The sequence below is a fragment of the Topomyia yanbarensis genome, chromosome 1 (assembly GCF_030247195.1).
Source record: "Topomyia yanbarensis strain Yona2022 chromosome 1, ASM3024719v1, whole genome shotgun sequence".
NCBI lineage: Eukaryota > Metazoa > Arthropoda > Insecta > Diptera > Culicidae > Topomyia > Topomyia yanbarensis.
In genome coordinates, this window is record NC_080670.1 from 102295704 (window position 1) to 102319652 (window position 23949).

General features: G+C 41.2%; 2 protein-coding genes across 3 annotated transcripts in view; both read left to right on the plus strand.

Annotated features, from left to right (window-relative positions):
- LOC131676203 (WD repeat-containing protein 20) overlaps nt 1-23949 on the plus strand; it is a 349792-nt gene that overhangs the window by 78735 nt on the left and 247108 nt on the right. The window lies entirely within an intron of this gene.
- Nucleotides 1549-8833, plus strand: LOC131676542 (uncharacterized). The gene is made up of 4 exons (XM_058955673.1): nt 1549-4673; nt 4952-5614; nt 5708-6015; nt 6078-8833. Exons 1-4 carry the CDS (start codon nt 4115-4117, stop codon nt 6591-6593), a joined length of 2046 nt encoding a protein of 681 aa, XP_058811656.1. The 5' UTR covers nt 1549-4114; the 3' UTR covers nt 6594-8833.

The following is a 23949-nucleotide window of genomic DNA, read 5'->3' on the forward strand; positions in this document are numbered from 1 at the left end:
CTGACGAGAGATACTGAAAAATTCATTGAAGCAAATTGGTCTTTCGTAAGTGTCGCCTTCTAATGCGCCCACCTTGGCTAAAGAGTCCGCCTTCTCATTGCCCGCAATAGAACAATGTGACGGGACCCAAACCAAGGTAATCTGGTAAGATTTTTCGGATAAAGCACTCAGATATTCCCGTATTTTCCCAGGAAATACGGTGAGTGCTTTCCAGGCTTCGCCGCACGGATGGCCTCAATGGAGCTGAGACTATCCGAAACGATGAAGTAATGGTCTGAGGGCAGAGTGTCAATGATCCCGAGAGTATACTGAATGGCAGCTAATTCTGCGACGAAAATTGAAGCAGGATCATTGAGTTTGAATGAGGCAGCAAGATTTTCGTTGAAGATACCGAAGCCTGTGGACCCGTCGATAATTGATCCGTCAGTGTAGAACATTTTGGCGCAGTCGACTTGATGGTATTTGTTATAGAAAATATTTGGGACCACTTGTGGGCGAATATGATCCGGAATTCCACAAATCTCTTCCTTCATGGATGTATCGAAAAATACAGTTGGATCAGAAGTATCTAAGAGATGAGCACGGTTGACGTTATACGTAGATGAATTGATGTTCTGTGCCATGTAATCGAAGTACAAGGACATGAATCGGGTCTGAGAATTAAGCTCGACAAGCCTTTCGCAATTTGCAATCACCAATGGGTTCAGAATATCGCATCGAATCAGCAATCGATATGAGAGGTCCCAGAATCGATTTTCCAGCGGAAGAACGCCCGCCAGCACTTCGAGACTCATCGTATAGGTCGAGTGCATGCAACCCAAGGCAATACGCAAGCAACGATACTGGATTCGCTCCAGTTTGATGAAGTGTATGTTCGCAGCGGAGCGAAAGCAGAAACATCCGTACTCCAACACTGATAATATCGTTGTTTGGTACAGCCTGATTAGGTCTCCTGGATGGGCACCCCACCATGTTCCAGTTATTGTACGGAAAAAGTTGATCCTTTGTTGGCACTTCTGTTTCAGATACCTAATGTGACATCCCCAGGTACCTAACCAGGTACCCAGGTAGAGTCGAACCATGCCCCGAGATATTTGAATGTTGAAGCCTGAGCAATAGTTTGATCCATTAATTGAAGCTGTAGTTGCGCTGGTTCACGCTTTCTAGAAAATACGACTAGCTCAGTTTTCTCCGTGGAGAACTCGATACCCAGCTAGAGAGCCCAAGCAGACAAATTGTCCAAGGTATCTTGCAATAGTCCTTGCAAGTCGACGGCTTTAGGACCTGTAATAGAGACCACACCGTCATCTGCAAGCTGCCTTAGCGTGCAGGAATTGACAAGACATTCGTCAATGTCATTCACGTAAAAATTGTAGAGGAGAGGGCTTAGACATGAGCCCTGGGGAAGGCCCATGTAGCTAAATCGTGATGTCGATAAATCGCCATGCGAGAAATGCATTTGTTTTTCAGACAACAGGTTTAGCAAAAAGTTATTTAACATTGGCGAAAGACCATGCTGGTGCAACTTCTCATAAAGAATGTTGATCGAAACTGAATCGAAAGCCCCCTTAATATCCAAGAATACTGATGCCAACTGCTCTTTGTTAGCATATGCCATTTGAATTTCTGTTGAGAGCAACGCAAGGCAATCGTTCGTCCCTTTGCCTTTGCGGAAGCCAAATTGTGTATCTGACAGTAAGCCATTTGTTTCGACCCAATTATCGAGGCGAAACAAGAACTTTTTTTTTGAATAACTTCCGGATACAGGACAGCATTGCAATCGGACGATACGCATTGTGGTCGGAGGCTGGTTTTCCTGGTTTTTGGATGGCGATGACCCTTACCTGTCTCCAGTCATGTGGGACAATGTTACCCTCAAGAAACCTATTAAATAAATTCAACAAGCGTCTTTTGGCAGAGTCTGGCAGATTCTTCAACAAGTTGAATTTGATTCTATCTGGCCCCGGGACTTTATTGTTACATGATAAGAGAGCAAGTGAGAACTCCACCATCGTAAACGGTGTTTCGTTCGCGGTATTGTAAGGCGACGCGGCGCGGTAGATTTTCTGTGCCGCGGCGGAATCCGGACAAACCTTCTTGGCGAAATCGAATATCCAACGGTTTCAATATTCCACGCTCTCGTTAGCACTGTTTCGATTTCGCATACGTCGGGCCTTGCCCCAAAGAGTGCTCATCGATGTTTCTCTTGTTAACCCGTCGACAAACTTGCGCCAGTAACTGCGTTTCTTAGCTTTCATTAAATTTTTCATTCGCTTTTCTAATATCGCGTACACTCGATAACTAGCAACTAACCCGTCGTTCGGGAAGGTTTTATACGCGGCAGCTTTCTCCGCGTACACGTCTGAGCACTCTTTGTCCCACCACGGGTTGGGAGAACGTTTTTGGGTGTTCACGTCGGGTACTCGTTTCGTCTGAGTTTGAATCGCGGTATCGAGAATCGAGTTGGACAAAAACTTATATTCTTCCTCCGGGGGAAGTACCTGTGTTGAATCGATAGTTTTGGATATCTCAGCAGCGTAGCTCTTCCAATCAATGTTTCGTGTGAGGTCATAGGGAACATTGATTGGTGCCGATGGTCTTGAACCAGTGGTGATTGCAATTACAATTGGTAAGTGGTCACTACCGTGGAGATCAGATATTACCTTCCACTTGCAATCTAACCGTAGTGATGTCGAGCATAAAGCTATGTCCAGTGCACTTGCTTGCGCAGGTGGTCTAGGAATCCGTGTCATTTCCCCTGTGTTCAGAATTGTCATATTGAAGTTGTCACAAAGGTCTTGAATTGTCGAAGATCGATTATCGTCGTATAGACAGCCCCACCCCGTACCGTGAGAGTTAAAGTCTCCAAGAAGCAGGCGGGGCGAGCGAAGGTGTCCAATCACGTTGGAGAATCTTCGATATCCCATCATGGCCCTAGGAGGAATGTAAATAGAAGCAATGCAAAGATCTTTGCCTTTGATTGTTGTTTGACAAGCGACAACTTCAATGCCTGGCGTCGAAGGGAGGTTGATTCGATTGAAGGAGTAGCACTTTTTGATCCCTAAAAGTACCCCCCTCCCCCCATATGAGTCTTCTCGATCCAAGCGGATAATGTTAAAATCGTGTTTCACATAGGGAAAATGCATCACAATGATTGTAATTTAGCAAGTGTTTTAGTGAATCAATTTTGGGGATAATACTTCTGCAGTTCCACTGTAAAACAGTGATCAGATCCCTGATTCCGTCTAATAAGTTAGCCATCGAAGGATACGATCGCTGTAAGGAGGGGCCATTGTTCAGTCAACTGTTTTAAAAATGTTCTTACTGTTGGTAGAATAGTAACCAGCAAGCTTTTCATAGGGTCGGTAATGTTGAAAGCTGTGAATATCCAGTCCACAATGTCAGAAAATTTAAGGAATCCCGTTTTTGATTGAGTTTCTGACTGTAAAATTGGAGCACTTGGGATTTTTGGTGCCCCGGGGAGTGCTGGGAACTCCTGGTTGTATCTCAATTTCCCGAAACCAGGAGGTATTATCTTCGGATTTGTACCAGCACTTCCAGTTGATGAATTATTTTTATTTTGTACCCTTGTTTGGGACAACCTAGGACCCTTACGAGGAAGTTCAGGTGAGTTTTGATTAGGTCTTTTCCTAGAGTTTCCAAGCGGAGCCAAAGAATGCCCCTTGCAAGCAGGCATGGGAAAAATCATTTCACGAAACGATCAATTTGAAATCATCCATCAACATGCTCCTACTGTGAAATGCAATCTCGGCAACCCTTCTTGTGTAGAGTAACGCGTTCATGCGAAAGCGAGAAACAAAACACAAAACGGAAAAAAGTGACAGCGCACGGCAATGTTGGTGTTCACCAAATGATTAATTCTCCATCACATATATAGTGTTGTGAATGAAAGCAGAGAGGATCGCAAATGAATGCATTCTTTCATTCACAAAGATTCCTTTCAAAATATTCACCAAGTCGTTGTAATAAAAAATAAGCTTGTTGTTCTTGCTTAAAGATCTGTGAAATTTTCATTTGGTTGGTGATCTCTAATTGTCAAGTAAGTAGTTTACAATGTGCTTCGATATAACCGGTAAAAAAAATATTTTTTAGAATGAAACGACGCTGTACTCAAAAAAAGATGCTGTTGCAAGTGATCCAGCAGGTGGACGGAAAATTCCTCTGTAAAGCAGATGAGAAGTGCGGGTATAAGCAAGCACCGCTGATACCCGGAAATTTCAAAAGGCACATTTTTAAAATGCACCCTGCTGTCTACGCAGCAATGAATTTACCTGTACCGCCAAACGAGAAAACCGAACCAGCTAAGAAAAAATCGAAAAAAATGTGTGTGGACATGAACGCAGAAACAGTGTTGCCTGGTATCTTGCAGCTGGCCACGGTTGATCGCCTGCCATATTCTTTTCCGGACATGGTTGGATTTAGAACATTATTGGAACCTATCTGTAAAGCTGCCGGGATCACCACCAATCGTAAAAACATAGCCAGCTTGGTCGAAAACTCGGCGTGTACAGCACGACAGCTAATATCGGCAGAGCTAAAGCAGCAACCGCTGATAGCGATAGAGGTAGACGGAGCATCCAGAGGTAGCCGTCATTTCATTGGAATTAATGCGTGTATCGTTTTGGAAGGAAAAGTCATTGTTCGTAATTTGGGTAATATTTTCAAATGTGCCAATAACAGAGGGGTGTTTTTTTACCTGAATGGGCTGAAATCAGTGACGATGTGAGATACCTATTCTTAGAAATATTAATTTTAAAATTGTCGCATTGCCTTTAATCAGGTAAGCAAACACCTCCCGAAAAGTCTGTACCCGTAATTAAACATTACTGTTGTGATCGGTTAGTATGTTGAACTTATACCTAGCTATTATTTTTGTATCTTAGAATAAATCCGCTTCATTGTATGGTTATACTTTTATTGATGATTTTAGCGATCAAAGAAACACTGGAAAGGCAAACGAAAGAGCACTTGAAATCGCTTATTGAAGATGTTCTGAGCGATTTTGGCGTTACTTTGAGTCAAGTGTACTCAGTTACGCACGATAACGGTGCAAACATGGTAGCCTCCGTCTCCGAAATGAAAAAGTCACTAGAAAGCTCTAACATCGAACTAAGCTCTCTTGTGGATGGATATATAGAGGGTGCCAACGACGAACGAAACGATGTTGCAGATATCGATGTTGAACAAACTGATGAGCAAATCGAGACTGGAGATGTAGAGGAGACCGAAGATGAAAACGACGACTTCATTAATGGCAAAGACGGAGGCAACGACACTGTGGAAGCTTCGCAGGTAGTAGATCCGTTTGACGTTTCAATGCAGCAAATTCTCGACAGCGTGAGATGTTCTGCACATACCGCCCAATTGGCAGTTTTGGATGTGATCAAGCCTTACGAAAAGCGCATCGTAAAAATTCAAAAACTCGTTATAAAGTTGCGACAACGAGAATATTTGAAATTTGTCAGGCAACATGATGCAAACCTACCTCCTATCAGCAATAAAATCCGATGGAACAGCACTTATCTCATGTTGAAATGTTTGCAAAAGCAAAAAACATTCTTTAATATACTCAGAAAGTCTTATCCTGAAATCGGTAATTATATACATCTATAACTGAATTAATAAATATTAATATAGAGAAATATTGCTATGTAGCAACTTGATTAAAATATTTTATAATTTACAGACTTCACATCACATTGGAAATTTATCGACAAGTTTTGCGAGGCATTTGAAGCGCCATTTATTCTTACAATGCAGCTCCAGAAGCGACATGTTATTTTGAGTAACTTCTACGCATACTGGCTAGTATGTCAGGCTAAACTAATGCGATGTGCAGACAATTGTTTAGCAAAAAGGCTATTGAAAGCATTTCAACGACGTTTGCAGAAGCTCACTGAATCTTTGCCTTTCAAGGCTTGTGTTTACCTGGATCCTCGGTTCAATTTTCTAGGATCGAAAAGAATTTCACCGAAAGATAAAGAGCTGGCACAGGTAAATTTGAATCATTCATTTTGAATAATTTTCTTTAAAAATTTCTACTTTGTTGTGTTCAGGAATTTCTTGTTATGCTACATAATCGGGTAAGTGGAAAAAAAATTGGAAACGATGAAAAACCAGGTAGAAGCATGGAGGAGGAAGATGAGCTGGAGACTCTTTTGGCAGAATTTTTCGACGAGGATTCTGAAGGCAACACATCGTTGGCGAGCCAGAGTAATTCTTCTGTTGCGCAAAAACTTAAAGCACTCGAGATTAGGGAGAAGGTACCGACAGTTGGATACGCGCGCCCAGGCTCATCAAACAGTCTTGACAATCCGGATAATTTTGATCTTCTATCGTACTGGGAAGGTCAAAAATATACAAATCCGGGCGTATACAAAGTGGCAATGATTGCCTTTTCTGCATCAGCTACGCAGGTTTCTGTCGAACGTAGTTTCAGTGCGCTGAAGCTGTTATTGAATGATCATAGAATGAATTTAACGGCTAGTGCAGTCGAAAACGCTCTGTTGCTTAAACTGAACTCTGACCTTCTTCCTCAGATCGCAAAAATGGCATGTGAAGAAGATCACTAAAATTTGATCTAACTTTGAAGAGATAATAAATATTTCATAACGGATTTTCTCGTCTATCGTATTTTCCTCAGCATATCACATATCTACATACAAACGGACATTAAGAGAAAATTCACCATCCCATAAGAAAACTCGACTTATCCTTCGGTGCAGTTTGTCAAGTTCGACAAATATGCTTGTGTGTGCAGTAGAGTTGCGAGAGCATGTGTAGATCTGAGAGCGTGTATGTGTAAGTGAGTGGGTGTGCTTGCGATGATTATTCAAGTTCTATGGAGATGAAATACGGAAGACTCGGAAATTTCGTAAGTGGCCAAAATATGTCTTTGACAACATATCACATTTCTGTTGGAAATAGAAGCCTTGAGCGAAATAGCCAAACTGAAGGCAGTCATTGATATTTTTTGTTTATTACACATGATTTCAATATGTGAGCCAAGTGGTAGTTCAAATATGCGTACGGATGTACGATTTGCTTTAATCAATCCCCAGGATTATATACAGTCGTGATTCGCTGGTTGGACACTTTTCAACTGGACCGCTTTTTATTTGGACCTCCGCTAGTTGGACCATTGTCCAACTAAAAAGCATCTGAACGTCAAAATCTCGTGTCAAACTTACTTTGACAATCAATCTGACAATATTTAGAGATATGAATAGATGCATTTACACTGCCAACATCTTCTTTGGATAGTTTTTGACATTTGTCAGTCGGTCCAACTAGCAAATCAAATTCGTTAGTTGGACAAGGCTGTGGCCCAACCAGCGAATCACGACTGTATTGGAAATTGCTTTTCGACGTATCAAATTTTTGATAAATATGATTGCGTATGCAATGAATAATCTCAAGAGCAGATTTCTGAATATTTCTCTAGATTATTGATTATGTTGTATCAAATATTGTGTATGTTATTCTAGTCTCTTATCCCTCTTTTATCCTTTATTACCGCGGAGTCGTAACATTGATTGTTTGAAAAATACGAAATTTTTAATTCAACACTTTTCATGTATGCCATGTACAAACATGCAATTACCCAGAAATAATTTCATAAAACGATTCTGCGCAAATTTCAAGTGTATTCTAGTGTAATATACTTCCCAATATTGATTATAGTGTACATTTGCAGTATAAAGTTGACCTAACCCAACTGGAGAATACAATCTCACATTCATCTGTGAACTAAAAGTTGATTCACTTGTGAATGTTTACAGTACAATCTTCCGATTCAATCAACACAAACAGAATGACAATCTTCTTCATTCATCATAGTATGTGTCATTCTTTTACCTGTCTCACTTGTTAGGAAGTTCATCTGTACCTACGCTCAGTTGCGTTCATTTGGAGAGTTTCAGTCGGACCGTGAATGAACGACTGGCTGCTGTCAATGCAATGAACAAATTCGCCAAGAGTTATGCGAATGAATGATAATTCCCATCCCTGCTTGCAAGGGTCGTTAGAGGCGTTATCGTCAATTGGCAAGAGAGCGAATGGGTTTTCGGAGATAAGTGGAACAGCTCTTTTAAGCATTTCTGCGTAAGAGCATCTGGAGCGATCTTTGGCGGATCGCTTTAGTTTATCCGCGCGAAGTTTGTACGTTGGGCATGTCAAAAGTGCATGCGGTTTCGCCCCACAGTAAACACACTTCTCAGCGGGCCTACTGCAAGTATCATCCGCATGGCGTTCCCCACATTTACCGCACCGTTGCTTGTTGCTACAGTAGGTGGCCGTGTGACCTAGCTGCTTGCAATTGGAACAATTCATGACCCGCGGTACAAACAGGCGTACAGGTAGACGAGCTCCTCCCACTTCAACGTAGCTCGGAAGTGCAGATCCGGCGAAGGTTACGCGAAACGAGTCTGCTGGATAGTAATTTCCATCTTCGATGGATTTTGAGTGCAATTGCTTGCACTCCAAAATCTTAACTGATTGAAGGTTAGGGTCCTTAAAGCGGCCAGCCCCATCATTCATCAGATCATCGACAGTTAGACCCGCATCACTTACCACACCGTCGATCTCCACATCACGAGAAGGGATGTAGACGCGATACTCCAGCGTAAAGAGGCTATTGGCAACGATAGCATTGGCCTGTTTCAAGTCAGTAACGACTACGCGCAGTTTATCTGACTGAACCTTTTTAATCTCGGTTACGGCCGAGTAACGTTTTGTCAGCTCCCGTGCAACAGTTATGCTGTTTAACGGTTTATTTTTGGGCCGAAAGTATACCACCCAAGGACCAGCGGATCCATCCTGGTAAACCTTGACTGGGGGGGGGGGGGGTAAGTGGATCGACCATAACATTATCTGTCTCCGAATCAGATATACGTTCCTCTTCCCCATAAGATTTGTATTCGGAGGGTGATCCTTCTGTTTGTTCCATTTCGGTGCGGGAGCAACACGCTCGACCGCACTGTTTAACTTAAATCAAAATAAAAAATCAAAAGCAATAAAAAGAAAAAAAATCGATAAGAAAAGTAAAAAACGAAACACTTGGTTCCTGACGAGCTGGTAGGTGAATTGATCCTTCGTTTGTTTTATCCGTCACCCGCATGACCTTCACACAGTAGAGCTGATATAGCTCGTCTAAACAAAGCCGTCTTTCAGGCAAGAAAACTGTTTAGTAACGCACTTCACTGATATCGCAGGTAATAATTATCACTCGCGGGACTGTTTATTAGAAATGCTTTACTGCAGCCTCTGCCACAGCAAGCACCTTCGTACTACCGAAAAAACTAAACCACACCGGAGAGAACAAAAAGCACTTGTTTCCCGGTACAAAGTTGGGTTACGAATGATCGAGTACCATTGTAATATTTAATGAAAGGAAAGAATAACAAAATTTTGTTATTTTTCATATTTTTCTTATAATGATGTGCTAAAATGATTCTTGATATTACCAGACAACTGAAAAAATACATTTTTTTGCATTAATTGTTTGATATGCGTATAATGGACCCGGCTCCATAATGCGCGTATTCGATCCTAGGTCCATAATAGGAAAACGGGTCCATTATAGGGATATGGATACCAGTTCGAGATATCTAATTTTACTAAAGGAATCAAGTTGAAATGCTTTAAATTTGCATTATATTGTTCAAAAGACTTGGTATCATCAATTGATAAAATATTACATTTAAAGTACAACTGGATTCATCCAAATTCTTTGAAATTGTTAGCACCATCTACTGCGGGGTCAATTACTAGCACATTAACCCTAGCCGGTGACATGTTCAATTGGTAGATTTGGCTTCATTCTGTGCGAGCCTTTACATATGTCCCTACACGAGCGAAATATTGACAATAAATCATATATTGATCAATATATTGATGATGTAATGTCATCTTGAAAATATTGATTCTGCAGAATTTAATTGGGATTGATGGATTGAAGCAGTCTTGTCAATATATTTATTGACAATATTGCTGTCTCGTGTAGGGTCCGCTTAAGTAAACAACGCCTTTGGTCACTACGTGATGTGACAGTGAGAATAGGGTCCCATTTCAAAGGTTGATCAATATATTGATAGTGTAAGGTCATCTGGAAAATATTGGTGCTATGGAAATCAAATGGGATTGACATATTGAAGCAATCTTGTCAATAGCGGCCATTAAGCGGACCCTACACGAGACAGAAATATTGACAATAAATCATTTATTGATCAATATATTGATGGTGTAAGGTCATCTTGAAAATATTGATTCTGTAGAATTTAAATGGGATTGATGGATTGAAGCAGTCTTGTCAATATATTTATTGACAATATTTCTGTCTCGTGTAGGGTCCGCTTTACGCGTTCCATATTTTTGTCAATATTGTTACAATATTTCAATCCCATTCCTTTCTCAATACTCTCTAGAATTGTCAAAAATATTGAAAGTGTAGGGCCGCTTTTCAATATAACTTTTTTCACAATGCAAATAATCCGCACAATAAATTTAAGTGTTTAACCCTAGAACGTTGCACTTGCGTTTTCCACCCTAGAACGTTGCACTGGGGTACAAATGTACGCCACGCGGTTGATCGCAATTTTCGCAGTAAAAATGCAAACAAAAGAAATGTATAATACATCATTTTCTTCGTTTTTTAATTGCGAAAACAGCTGTGTTAGAAAAAATACGGAATTTATTGAAGTAAAGATACATAAAAATATTGAAAAGATCGTGGTTTTGACTTTTTTCACAAAAATTACTAGAACTTTGCGAATTTTCAACCGATTTGAAAAAAATCAAATGATTCTAAAAGTTGAAAGAATGGTCTAGAAACGCTATAAAATGTAATTTCGAAATTTTTAAAAAAGTGCAATTATTTGGGAGAGTGAAAGTTTGAAAATCCGGTTTTGGAAAATGCCTCTAAATGGGGTGGAAAGTGAAATGAAAAAAATATTTCTGATCAGTAATACAATTGTAACACGCAACGTTACTGTTACAGCAGATACTGTGCGCAAATTATACTTGCGAGTCATTATTTTGAAAAACTATTGAAAATAAACAACAAAAATCAGCAAAAATGAGAACGATTTTTTTTCTACTTCAAAATTAAATTAAATTAATTGAATAAATGATTAAAAACGAATATATAATACTAATTGTTACTTACGTAGTAAAACAACCAGTACCACATTTCTACTGACAGCACGAAACCTGACGACAGCAACGGCAACCGTACATTGGGGTACAAATGTACCCCACGCCAACTTTGACACCTGCTTCCACGAAGGCTATAAGCCATCTGGCTTTACCACCTTTTCCTACTCTTACTAGTAACTCTAAATTGAATTATGGTTAGGGTCCCAGGTAGGTAAATGCCGAATTCTTGTCTTCACACGGCTCCAAATATGGCGTGTGGTATATTTTACCCCAGTGCAACGTTCTAGGGTTAACACGCAACTGTCTTGACACTTATGTAGAATTTATGTGTCAGACAATTAATAACGAACCTCTTTCATTCGTTTTCGAGCTCTCCATCGAGACAGAAGTTGTTTTTTTTTTCTAGTCCGTAGTGCTGTGTGTGGCGATAAATAATAGTGCTAATCCGCATTCACGGTTATTTTGCCAGTTCGGGTCGGTCCTCAGTCTTTTGTTCGAATGTGAGGAATAAACAATAGCCAGCTGTATAAGCTGGATCGGTTCGTCATTGGACACCAGATTAAAGCTAAGTGGTTTTTGTCTTTTGTAACACATTTATTGCTTTCTTTCGTCTGCGCGGGCGCTGACCCCGTGCGTTGACGTTTTCTATGGTTCCCTCTCCGGATGGTCAAATTAAAGTTGAATCGGGTTGAACTTCTAAGGCTCCCCCCGGCCCAAATGCTATCCAGAACTCTCAACTGGTCCATTTGTGGTCTTCTTTCGGCCTAACACTAAATCATTGAATCTTCTTCACATTTCTAGAGACCTGACAGAACGGTTCTCGGCTGTGACCGAAATTTCGAAGGTCCGCTCGGACAAAATAAGGGTGTTGCTAGCCAACTCAAAGCAGGCAAACGATATTGCTTGCTGTGAGCACTTTACGCGGGAGTATAACGTGTATATTCCAGCTGTAAAGGTACAATCCGAAGGCGTCGTCACCGATGAGAGTTTGACGTGCGAGGATCTGCTGAAGTACGGGGTTGGCCGTTTTAGAGACCGCTTACTTCAGTCAGTGAAAATACTTGAGTGTAAACGTTTGCACTCAGTAGTAGTTTCGGGGGATGGTTCAAAAACGTACCCCCAATCAAACACTTATCGGGTGACCTTCGCTGGTACCGCTTTGCCAAATTTCGTCCTCTTGCCTTGGTTCGTCTGCCTGTGCGTCTGTTTGTACCGCGGATCATGAATTGCACAAAGTGTAAACAATTGGGTCACACAGCCACCCATTGTAGCAATAAGGCCCGCTGTGGAAAATGCTGGGAGAATCATCTAGATGATTCGTGCAGTAAACAAGCCGAAAAGTATCCTTACTGTGCGGAGAGTCTGCATGATATCTCGGCATGTCCCGCGTTCAAACTACGCGGGGATAAACTGAAACGTTCCCTTGCGGGACGATTCTAACATTCTTTCGCAGAAATGTTAAAGAACGCTACGCCACCATCCTCAACAAACATCTATGCTCACTTGCCTCCTGACCAGGGCGAGGCTGGTAACCCACAAGAGGGAACATCTACTAGGGTGCCTAGAAGTTATAGGAAGAGGAGGAACATTTTCTCTCCTAAAGTTCCTTGTAAAGGCCGGAAGGTGTCCCTTGACGGGGTTCCAAAAGTGACATCCATTGGAAGTGTTGCAACCAAACGGAAGCATTTAGCTCCTGGTCTCGGAGGATTAAGCTCAGAGAAGGAGCTCCCAGCACTTCCAGGAACATCAAAAATCCCAAGTGTTCCTTTGTTTCAGTTCGAGTATAATCACAGCACTGGAATTATAAAACTCTCCGCCATAGTGGACTGGATAATAAAAAACCTGTTTTAATCCACCTAGCGGTGCAATTGTGCCTTTCTCATTTCTCTAAACTATGGCACGGAGGCTTTTTATGTTCAACATAATCGTGGAAATGTCCATTACATTCTTAGTACACTTTGCACTTATACACAATGGCATGCCAGCCACGAACTTGATGAGCTACGTGTCGACGGTGAAACACTTGAAACAAAAAAATATCATACTCCATTAGCCTAATCAGCATTAGATCAATGTTATCTGCTTGCTAACTCATTTTGTCATGCGGGGATGGGTATGTGAGGAGGGCGAAAATCCCATGAATGAACGACTCCCCAGCTTAAATTGGTATGCTTTGTAATATAGTGGTGGTTTAAAGATGATGGGGTTGAGGGGTATGAGGTGGTGGTCTGAGCGGTGATTTAAGGAGATTTTTAAAGGAGGGGAGTGAACAGTAGAGGGGGGGGGGGTGTAACCCCTCTCCGTAAACCATCAACTACGCCCCTGTTAAAATCCAGAAACCTTATGCGAGTTGAAAAAAAAATTTGGCCGGGATTAGGTTGACGTTTTTCAGAGTGATTGCATAACCTTTCTATATGAGAAAGGCAAAAATGTGCAAAATCCAAAAACGTGAATCTTCGTCAAATTTTTTTCGTGTTTGCATCAAATCTCGACGTTTTATGCACCTTGAATACATTTAGCATCAAAAATAAAAATTCTATTTTTAATTTTTCCTATAGTTTTTATGCGAAATTTCTGTGTGGCCGCACTCTGAAACCCGTAATTCCGGAACCAGAATTCCGATCGATCCAAAATTCAATAGCAGCCGATGGGAAGGTTGCACCTTTCATTTGAGACTAAGTTTGGGCAAATCGGTCCAGCCATCTCTGAGAAAAATGAGTGACATTATTTGACACATACGCACATACATACACACACACATACACACATACACACACACATACACACACACATACATACACACATACACACACACATACAGACTTTTTCCGATCTCGACGAACTGAGTCGAATGGGATATGACACTCGGCCCTCCGGGCCGGGATTAGGTTGACGTTTTTCAGAGTGATTGCATAACCTTTCTATATGAGAAAGGCAAAAAGATGGGTGGGTAATGTCAGAGACATAACCGGAGTGAAGTAGAATTTACTTTAGACCGGTAAATTCTGCTCTGGAATAAGCAATTTCTATGCGACTTTGTCGACTTTAGCACATTCATAGTTTATTTGGAGTATTTTTGGAATTATCAAGTTGACAATTTGCAACATTCTTTGAAAATATTGTTGAACTTTTATGAATGAAGGCACGCAAAAGAGCGTTTGGCCGTCGTCCTACTACCAGCATCAGAGAAGTAGGAGATCAGCATTTTTCGCTACATGGCCTGTATCAAACAAACCGCTCGTAAGTCCACCGGAGGAAAGGCTCCCCGCAAGCAGTTGGCAACAGCCCCCTGGCAACCCTATACCATCATATGGAGTTTGACAGCGACGACATATATGGGGTGTTATAGCTATAAAGCCCCAAACAAAGAATTATGTTCGGCACTATGCTCGATATTCAAGCATTCCACGCGACGTTTTGCATCTTGTGAGATGATTTAATAATTTAATTTTATTGACATTTTGTAACTAAATACAGCTTCTAATCATTCGGTTCAAAATCAATGTTTTGCCTTTCATGGCAGTGATGCTGGCTGTACAGAGACGTCGTCCTTGACAGGGGGCTGATTGGCAACGAAGGCCGTGTAAAAGTGCCCCAGTCACGGTTAGCGTTAAGAAGCCTCATCGCTACCGAACAGAAACAGTCGCCCTGCGAAAAATTCACAGCTATCAGAAATCGAGCGGGCCTAAATTGTGACCCAAAATAACCCACAAACCAACAAGCTGTTTTCAGGACCAGCCAATTATAAAGTATTATTATTATAAATGAAATTTTCCATTGCCTTACAACCTCCCTCCTCCTTTCCACCCGGCTTGAATAACTATCAATCTTGATGATGCTGTGCGGCGGGGGCACTAGTTTTTATTATAGTGGAAAATTTAGGTTTGCGCGTTTTTCCCAAAAGTTTTTTAGCTGTGCTGTTTTGAAGGAAGTTGTAGTTGAATTCAAAATAAAATAGTTTATTTCTATTGTCAGAGATGGACCTTCCAACGAAAACTAGTCTGGCTCGCTTGGAATCGAATTGTATGGACCAACCACTGCTTTCACAAAATCTGTTATTTTCAGTAATTGAACATTCTACACAACTAGTCACAACTATTTCCAATCAGCGCAAAAATCGAAGATTTTCATTCAGTACAATAGCAGATTTTCACTTTTAGAAAAACAGGCAACATTCTGGCCGAAACGGAGCACCTATATCGAAACGTTAGAAAACGTTCGATTTGTGTAAATTGAATCATTACACTAACCTGTCTACAAATCACACAAATAACTTTTTTATTTTGTGCCATTCTACTTGAAAGCGACGGTATTGTTCACAAGTGGCTCACTTACCATCCAACGCCCTTGGCAAGCCACTTTCTGATGCTTGTAATAACAAAATTTCAATTTCATTCTTTGTCGATAAATTGATGGCCCTGAAAAGGGCCTTTTGTTTGGGCAGTGTTCGGAATTTACTTGGAGCTGGTGTATATGGTAATAGTTTTGGTGCCATCGAAGACGGCGTGATTGGCTAACTCTTCTAGCAGCAGCAAACGGACGGCGGTTTGAATTTTGCGGGAGATGCAGCAAACGAACTGCTGCATGCTGATGCTGCAAACGAACTGATCATGAACAACAGCATGCTGAGTTTTTATACCTGACTACAGCACAATGTAAGCTCGTCCTTTTTTGTGTTGTCCTCAATATGTGTTTTTCGTAGCTCCACCCCTTCGTTGGTCGACCACATATTCTTGATAAAGAACAAAATTGATATTGTGTTTTCAATACGGAGGTTATCGAACACTCAGGGTAAAGAGAGTAATGTAATACGGCACCTTGGTAAAATGTTTGAGAATTGAAACCTTTTTTGAATGCGCCTAGTAAACACGAAACTGTAAACAAACAAACAAATGATAACTTTTTCTTTTGTGAAATACGTGAAATCGACGATATTGTTCACAAGTAGCTCACTTGCCATCGAACGCTCTTGGCAAGCTACTTTCGGATGCTTGTAATAACAAAACTTCAATTCGATTCTTTGTTGATAAATGGCCCGTACCAAACAAACCGCTCGTAAGTCCACCAGAGGAAAGCCTCCCGGCAAGCAGTAAGCAACGAAGGTCGTGTAAAAGTACCCCAGTCACGGTTGGCGTTAGGAAGCCTCATCACTACTGAACAGAAACTGTCGCCCTGCGAGAAATTCACAGCTATCAGCAATCGAGCAGGCCTAAATTGTGACCCAAAATAAACCACAAACCAACAAGTTCTTTTCAGGACCAGCCAATTATATTCCAGTAAGATATAAATGAAATTTTCGTTTTCCATTGCCTTACAACCTCTTTCCTCCCGGCTTGAATTACTATCAATCTTGATGATGCTGTGCGGCGGGGCACAGGCAGTTTCCATTATAGTGGAAAATTTAGGTCTGCGCGTTTTTCCCAAAAGTTTTTTAGCTGTGCTGTTTTCAAGGAAGTTGTAGTTGAATTCAAAATAAAACAGTTTATTTCTATTGTCAGAGGTGGACCTTCCAACAAAACTAGTCTGGCTCGCTTAGAATCGAATTGTATGGACCAACCACTGCTTTCACAAAATCCGTTATTTTCAGTAATTGTGCATTCTACAGAATTAGTCACAACTATTTCCAATCAGCGCAAAAATCGAAGGTTTTCATTCAATACAACAGCAGATTTTCACGTTTGAAAAAACAGGCAGCATTCTGGCCGAAAATTTTGAAACGAAGCACCTATATCGAAACGTTAGAAAACGTTCGATTTGTGTAAATTGAATCATTACACTAAACTGTCTATAAATCACAAATAACTTTTGATTTTGTGCCATTCTCGTGAAAGCGACGGTATTGTTCACAAGTGGCTCACTTACCATCCAACCAACCCTCCCGCAACTTGACGTTTAGCCTAAGTTGCATGAAACCACCGTGTTTCGAATGATGTCGCCACCATAGAACGCCGTCCACAAATTGCGATACTGTAAATTTCTATGCGAGAAAATAATTCCGTGACGTCTTTTACGAACTTGTTTTCTTTATTTACATTCGGAAGCGGTAATCAAGATGATCATTTCAAAACAGCGTAATAATTTAATATCAATATAAACAAGTTAATTCGTCATTTTGGAGTTTCATAAAAGGATTACAAATTGTGCCGAATGTAAAATGCATGATTTGATTTGAGTGCGCTTCTAGTGTGAACTTTTTCTTCTCCCGTCGCCCTTGAAATATCTTTCGCATATAACAATTCTCGAAAGTTTGTCGTTAATCTTAAATACATTTAGTTTTGTGATTATCATTTTTCACTTCGTATTTAACAAAGGCGGGATTGACTTCGATTGTTTATTTCTGACAGCATGCGACATTTACGGTGCAAAGGTTTCCACAAAATTCAGAACTGATGACAGCTCATTTTCTATCGGAGAGGGAGAAAAACAGTCCAGTATCATTGTGTGTGTTGTTTACATTGCAATGCAAATATTACTACCTAATATCTTAAAACTAAATGAAGATGCTCACTAACTAGCATAAGCGCCGCTTGTTTGTATGCTGATGATTCCAAAAAATCATGAATCATTTAAAAATAATGCATCGGAATGAAGATGCATTATTTTTAAAATAAAACAACACCAAACCCAAAAAGTCTTCAAAAATGAATTGACCGAAAGGAAAAAAAATCTGACCAAGAAAATTTTCACTGTGAAAAAGTTTACGCTTTTTTTAGAAATTGCTCTTGAATAAAGATTGATCCGCCATTTTAGACCCACAGACCCAAAAAAAGTGGTTTCAACGATTTGTATAGGAGCTGTCAAGTTGTTCCCCCTCTGCATCCAACGCTCTTGACAAGCTGATGCTTGTAATAACAAAACTTCAATTTCATTCTTTGTCGATAAAATGATGGCCTTGAAAAGGGCCTTTTGTTTGGGCAGTGTTTGAAATTTACGTGGTGCTGGTGTATATGGTAACAGTTTTGGTTTCATCGAAGACGGCGTGCTTGGCCAACTCTTCTGACAGCAGCAAACGGACGGCGGTTTGAATTTTGCGGGCGATGCTGCAAACGAACTGCTGTATGCTGATGCTGGAAACGAACTGAGCGTGAGCAACAGCATGCTGAGTTTTTATACCTGACTACAGCACAATGTAAGCTCGTCCTTTTTTGTGTTGTCCTCAATATGTGTTCTTCGTAGCTCCACACCTTTGTTGGCCGACCACATATTTTTGATAAAGAACAAAATTGAAATTGTGTTTCCACTACGGAGATTATCGAACACTCAGGGTAAAGAGAGTAATGTAATACGGCACCTTGGTAAAATGTTTGAGAATTGAAACCTTTTTTGAATGCGCCTAGTAAAAATGTTTTCCACTTCACTCCAGTTTGTTTCTGACCATATTTGCAATTTGCGTACTGAAATAAATCATAATTTAGGGTTTAACCGAAGACTGCATATCAAGAAGACTGGCAACTCTGTCCAGAATCTGGAGACAGTAACAGCAACGCCACTTGCGGGTAAAGGTGGTACTTCCCATAGTGATGCACACACACATATACACTTTAACATTAAGCATCCTACCTTCCTCCAGTAGAGGCGCTGGAACCTCTGTCGCTCTTCGTTTGTATGGAGGAACGAAAGAGATATAAGTCTTCTTAATATAGAGTCTTCGGTTTAACATAAATTGCTCTCCAGGGAGAAACAGTCCATGAAACAGAAAATGCAAACTTATTCTTTGAAATGATTTTGGTGGTCCTGAAAAGGGCCTTTTTTATAATGATACAAGTGAGTTCTACCTTTTCAACTTCCAAATCCATACAAAGTGCGTCCCTGCCGCTTCAGAGTATAGACGACATTCATTGCCGTTTTGCGCTTGGCGTGTTCAGTGTAGGTCACGGCATCTCGGATGACATTTTCTTGCACACCATCATCATTCGTAGATTAAATCGAAGATGCATTTTACACCACCACGACGAGCCAGACGCCGAATGGTGGATTTGGATTCCCTGCATTTTATCACGAAGAACGTTGCGATGACGCTTGGTACGGGAACGCAAACATGATACCGCTCATTGTACCGTCCGGACGAGCATGTTGCTCGTGTGGTAAGCGAGCACCCACTGATACAAAACAAGCTCGCGTGACCTGTATATATAACATTCCCGTATGTAATGAAACGCTTACATGCTCCTTTTTGACGGCTCTGCGTGGGATATGCTGGCAAATTGCGCATTTTCCTCGCTGTTTTCTGAAAATCCTTGTTTTGGTTTATTTATAGTAGTCGCAGTAATTCCTAAATTTAATACGAAATACGTGCACAAATTTCCGATCAGATAGTGCAAAAATATTGCGATTTCGTCCAGTAGAACGGAAGATATTCGCATTTTAAATCTGGGAAAATTTCTCAACTGAAATTTTTGAAATATTGAAATTTTTTTTTATGGGGTCCCCCATATTGAAACGTTAGAAGTATTCTACTTCAAAACTTTCAATATTACTGATCCTATTAAAAGTCTTATGTTAGCTTTTCTCCCTACAATGAGAACATTTTTGAAGCAGTTGACTGCTAAATGGCCCCTCCTCTCAGCGATTGTATCCTTCGATGGCTAACTCATCGAACGAGGTCACGGATTTGATCACTGTTCTACAGTGGAATTGCAGAAGTATCATCCCGAAAATCGATTCCTTCAAAATTTTAATAAATAATTTGAGTTGCGATGCATTTGCATTATGTGAAACTTGGTTAACTTCCGATATAGATCTCAACTTCCACGACTTTAATATTATTCGCCTGGATCGAGACACCCCCATTGGAGGAGTGCTTTTGGGGATCAAAAAGTGTTATTCCTTCTACAGAACTAACCTTCTCTCGATAACAGGTATTGAAGTTGTCGCTTGTCGAGTAACAACCAAAGGCAAAGGCCTTTGCATTGCTTCCATATATATTCACTCCAACACCGCGGTTGGGCACCGACGGCTACAAGACATCTTAGAATCCCTGCCAGCACTGCGACTAGTTTTAGGAGACTTTAACTCTCATGGTACAGCATGGGGTTGCCTCTATGATGATAACCGGTCTTCCTTAATTCACGATCTTTACGATAACTTCAATTTGACAATTTTAAACACGGGTGAAATGACACGGATTCCTGCTTCTCCAGCGCGCCCGAGCGCCCTTTGCTCAACATCACTGCGGTTAAATTGCACGTGGAAGGTTATTCCTGATCCCCACGGCAGCAACCATCTGCCGATCGTAGTCTCAATCAATAACGGTTCAAGGCCATTGAAATCAATCAATATTTCGTATGACCTCACACGAAATATCGATTGAAAGAGCTATGCTGCCGCGATATCCGACAACATCGAATCTACCCAAGAACTTCCTCCGGAGGAAGAGTACAGCTTTTTGGCTTGCTTGATTCTCGACAGCGCGAATCAAGCTCAGACTAAGCCAGTACCCGGCGCGAACGTACAAAAACGCTCTCCTAATCCGTGGTGGGACAAAGAGTGCTCAGACGTGTACGCGGAGAAGACCTTCCGGGACGACGGGTTACCCGCTAGCTATCGACTATATGCGACGTTAGAAACGCGAATGAAGAGCTTGATGAAAGCCAAGAAACTTAGTTACTGCGCCGGTTCGTTGACGGACTAACGAGAGAAACATCGATGAGCACTCTTTGGGGCACGGCCCGGCGTTTGCGAAACCGAAACAGTACTAACGACAGTGCAGAATATTCAAACCGTTGGATATTCGATTTCGCAAAGAAGGTTTGTCCGGATTCCGCCCCGGCACAGAAGATTTACCGCGCCGCGTCTCCTCACGATAACGCGAACGAAACACCTTTTTCGATGGTGGAGTTCTCACTTGCTCTCTTGTCGTGTAACAATAAAGCTCCAGGGTCAGACAGAATCAAATTCTACTTGTTGAAGAATCTGCCAGACTCTGCCAAGAGACGCTTGTTGAACTTATTTAATAAGTTTCTTGAGGCTAACATTGTCCCACTCAATTGGAGACAAGTGAAGGTCATCACCATCCAAAAATCAGGAAAACCAGCCTCCGACCACAATTCGTATCGTCCGATCGCAATGCTATCCTGTATCCTGAAGTTGTTCGAGAAAATGATTCTACTCCGCCTCGACAATTGGGTCGAAGCAAATGACTTACTGTCAGATACACAATTTGGCTTTCGCAAAGGCAAAGGGACCAACGATTGTCTTGCGTTGCTCTCAACCTAAATTCAAATGACCTATGCTAGCAAAGAGCAGATGGCATCAGTGTTCTTAGATATTAAGGGGGCTTTTGATTCAGTTTCGATCAACATTCTTTCAGAGAAGCTGCACCAGCATGGTCTTTCAGCGACTTTAAACAACTTTTTACTAAACTTGTTGGAAAAGCACATGCATTTTTCGCATGGTGACTTATCGATATCACGATTTAGCTACATGGGCCTTCTCCAGGGCTCATGTCAAAGTCTCCTGTTATACAATTTCTATGTCAACGGCATTGATGAATGTCTTGACAATTCCTGCACGTTAAGGCAACTTGCAGACGACGGCGTGGTGTCGGGATCCAAAGCTGTCGATCTACAAGGACCATTACAGAATACCTTGGACAATTTGTCTGCTTGGGCTATTAAGCTAGGTATCGAATTCTCTACGGAGAAAACTGAGCTAGTTGTATTTTCTAGGAAGCGTGAACCAGCACAACTACAGCTTCTATTAATGGGTCAAACTATCGCTCAGGTCTTCACAGTAAAATATCTATTGGTCTGGTTCGACTCGAAAGGTACATGGGGATGCCATGTTCGGTATGTGAAACAGAAATGCTAGCAAAGGATCAACTTTCTTCGTACAATAACCGGAACATGATTGGGTGCCCCAGGAGACCTAATTAGATTGTATCAAACAACGATACTGTCGGTAATGGAATACGGATGCTTCTGCTTTCGCTCCGCCGCGAACATACATTTCATCAAACTCGAAAGAATTCAGTATCGTTGTTTGCGTATTGCCTTAGAGTGCATGCAGTCGACCCATACGATGAGTCTCGAAGTGCTGTCGGGCGTTCTCCCGTTGAAAAATCGATTTTGGGAACTCAAATCGATTGCTCATTCGATGCGATATCTTGAACCTGGTGGTGATCGAAAATTTCGAAAGGCTTGTTGAGCTCAATTCTCAGACCCGTTTCATGTCCCTGTACTTTAACTACATGACGCAGAATATCAACCCTTCTTCTTGCAATCCCAACCGTGTGCATTTCATAAATACTTCTGAATCTACTGTTTTCTTCGACACATCCGTGAAAGACGAGATTAGTGGAATTCCGTACCACATACGCCCACAAGTGGTTCCAAACATTTTTGCCTTTCTCAATAGAAAGGTATTGCTATTGCTCTGAAAACCGACTTTTTAACGGAGGGCCGAGTGACATATACCATTCGATTCAGTTCGTCGAGTTCGGCAAATGCCTGTGTGTATGTATGTGTGTGTGTGTATGTATGTGTGTATGTATGTGTGTGTATGTATTTGTGTGTATGTATTTGTGTGTATGTATGTGTGTATGTGCGTCTGTGTGTGTACGCGAACACAATCTCACTCACTTTTCTCAGAGATGGCTGAACCGATTTTTACAAACTTAGTCCCAAATGAAAGGTGCAACGTTCCTATAGGCTGCTATTGAATTTCTAATGGATCCGACTTCCGGTTCCGGAATTACAGGGTTATGAGTACGATCACGCAGAAAATGTCGATTTTAATAAATTCTGCAATGAATGTATAATGGTGAAAAATTTTCCAAAATGTGACCACAACTGCTTCGATTTGTAGTACTAGGTCATTAACAGCCATTCAAAGTCTTTTTGGTCACATTGGCCTCCATCATCGGTTCCGGAAGCCCCGGGGGAAGTATCCAAATTCAGAATAACAGTCACATCGGTTTCTCGGAGATGGCTAGACCGAATCAACCAAACTTAGTCTCAAATGAAAGATGTTGCGTCTCCGTAAATGGCTATTAAATTTTATCCCCAACCGACTTCCGGTTCCGGAGTTACGGGTTGTGGCGTGCGATCACATAGCAAATTGTGATTCAAACCGATACTCCTATGAAAGCAAAAAGGTAAAAATTTCGCTAAAATGTCTCTCAAACAACTTAAATATACTGTTCTAGGTCACCGACGGCCAAACAAACTTTCGTTAACTACATTGATCACCATAGACGGTTCCGGAAGTGCCCGGGAAAAGCGGTCATCTTTCAAAATTAGCAAACTCATATCAGTTTTTCGGAAATGGTTGGGCCGATTTTCACAAACTTAGTCCCAAATGATAGCTATATTATTCCCACAGATGTCTGTAAAATTTTGCACGGATCGCCTATATGGTTCCGGAAATATAGACTGAGCCGTCCGGTCACATACATCCAGGTTTTTTTTTTACGCGGGGGATACGTACCGCGTAAAAAACCGCGTTAATTGGAAAATCCGCGTAAAAAACCGCGTTTATTGGAAAATCCGCGTAAAAAACCGCGTTAATTGGAAAATCCGCGTAAAAAAACCGCGTTTATTGGAAAATCCGCGTAAAAAACCGCGTTAATTGGAACATCCGCGTAAAAAAACCGCGTTAATTCGAAAATCCGCGCAAAAAAAACTCTCAGTAAAAGACTTAGAATATTTTTGGAAGTTTTTTTTGCGCGGATTTCGCAATTAACACGGTTTTTGCAAAAGAATTTCTAAGTCCTTTTGAATGCAGAAGATTTTCAGAAAGATGGAAGATTGATTGAGTTATAGAGAATTTAACAAA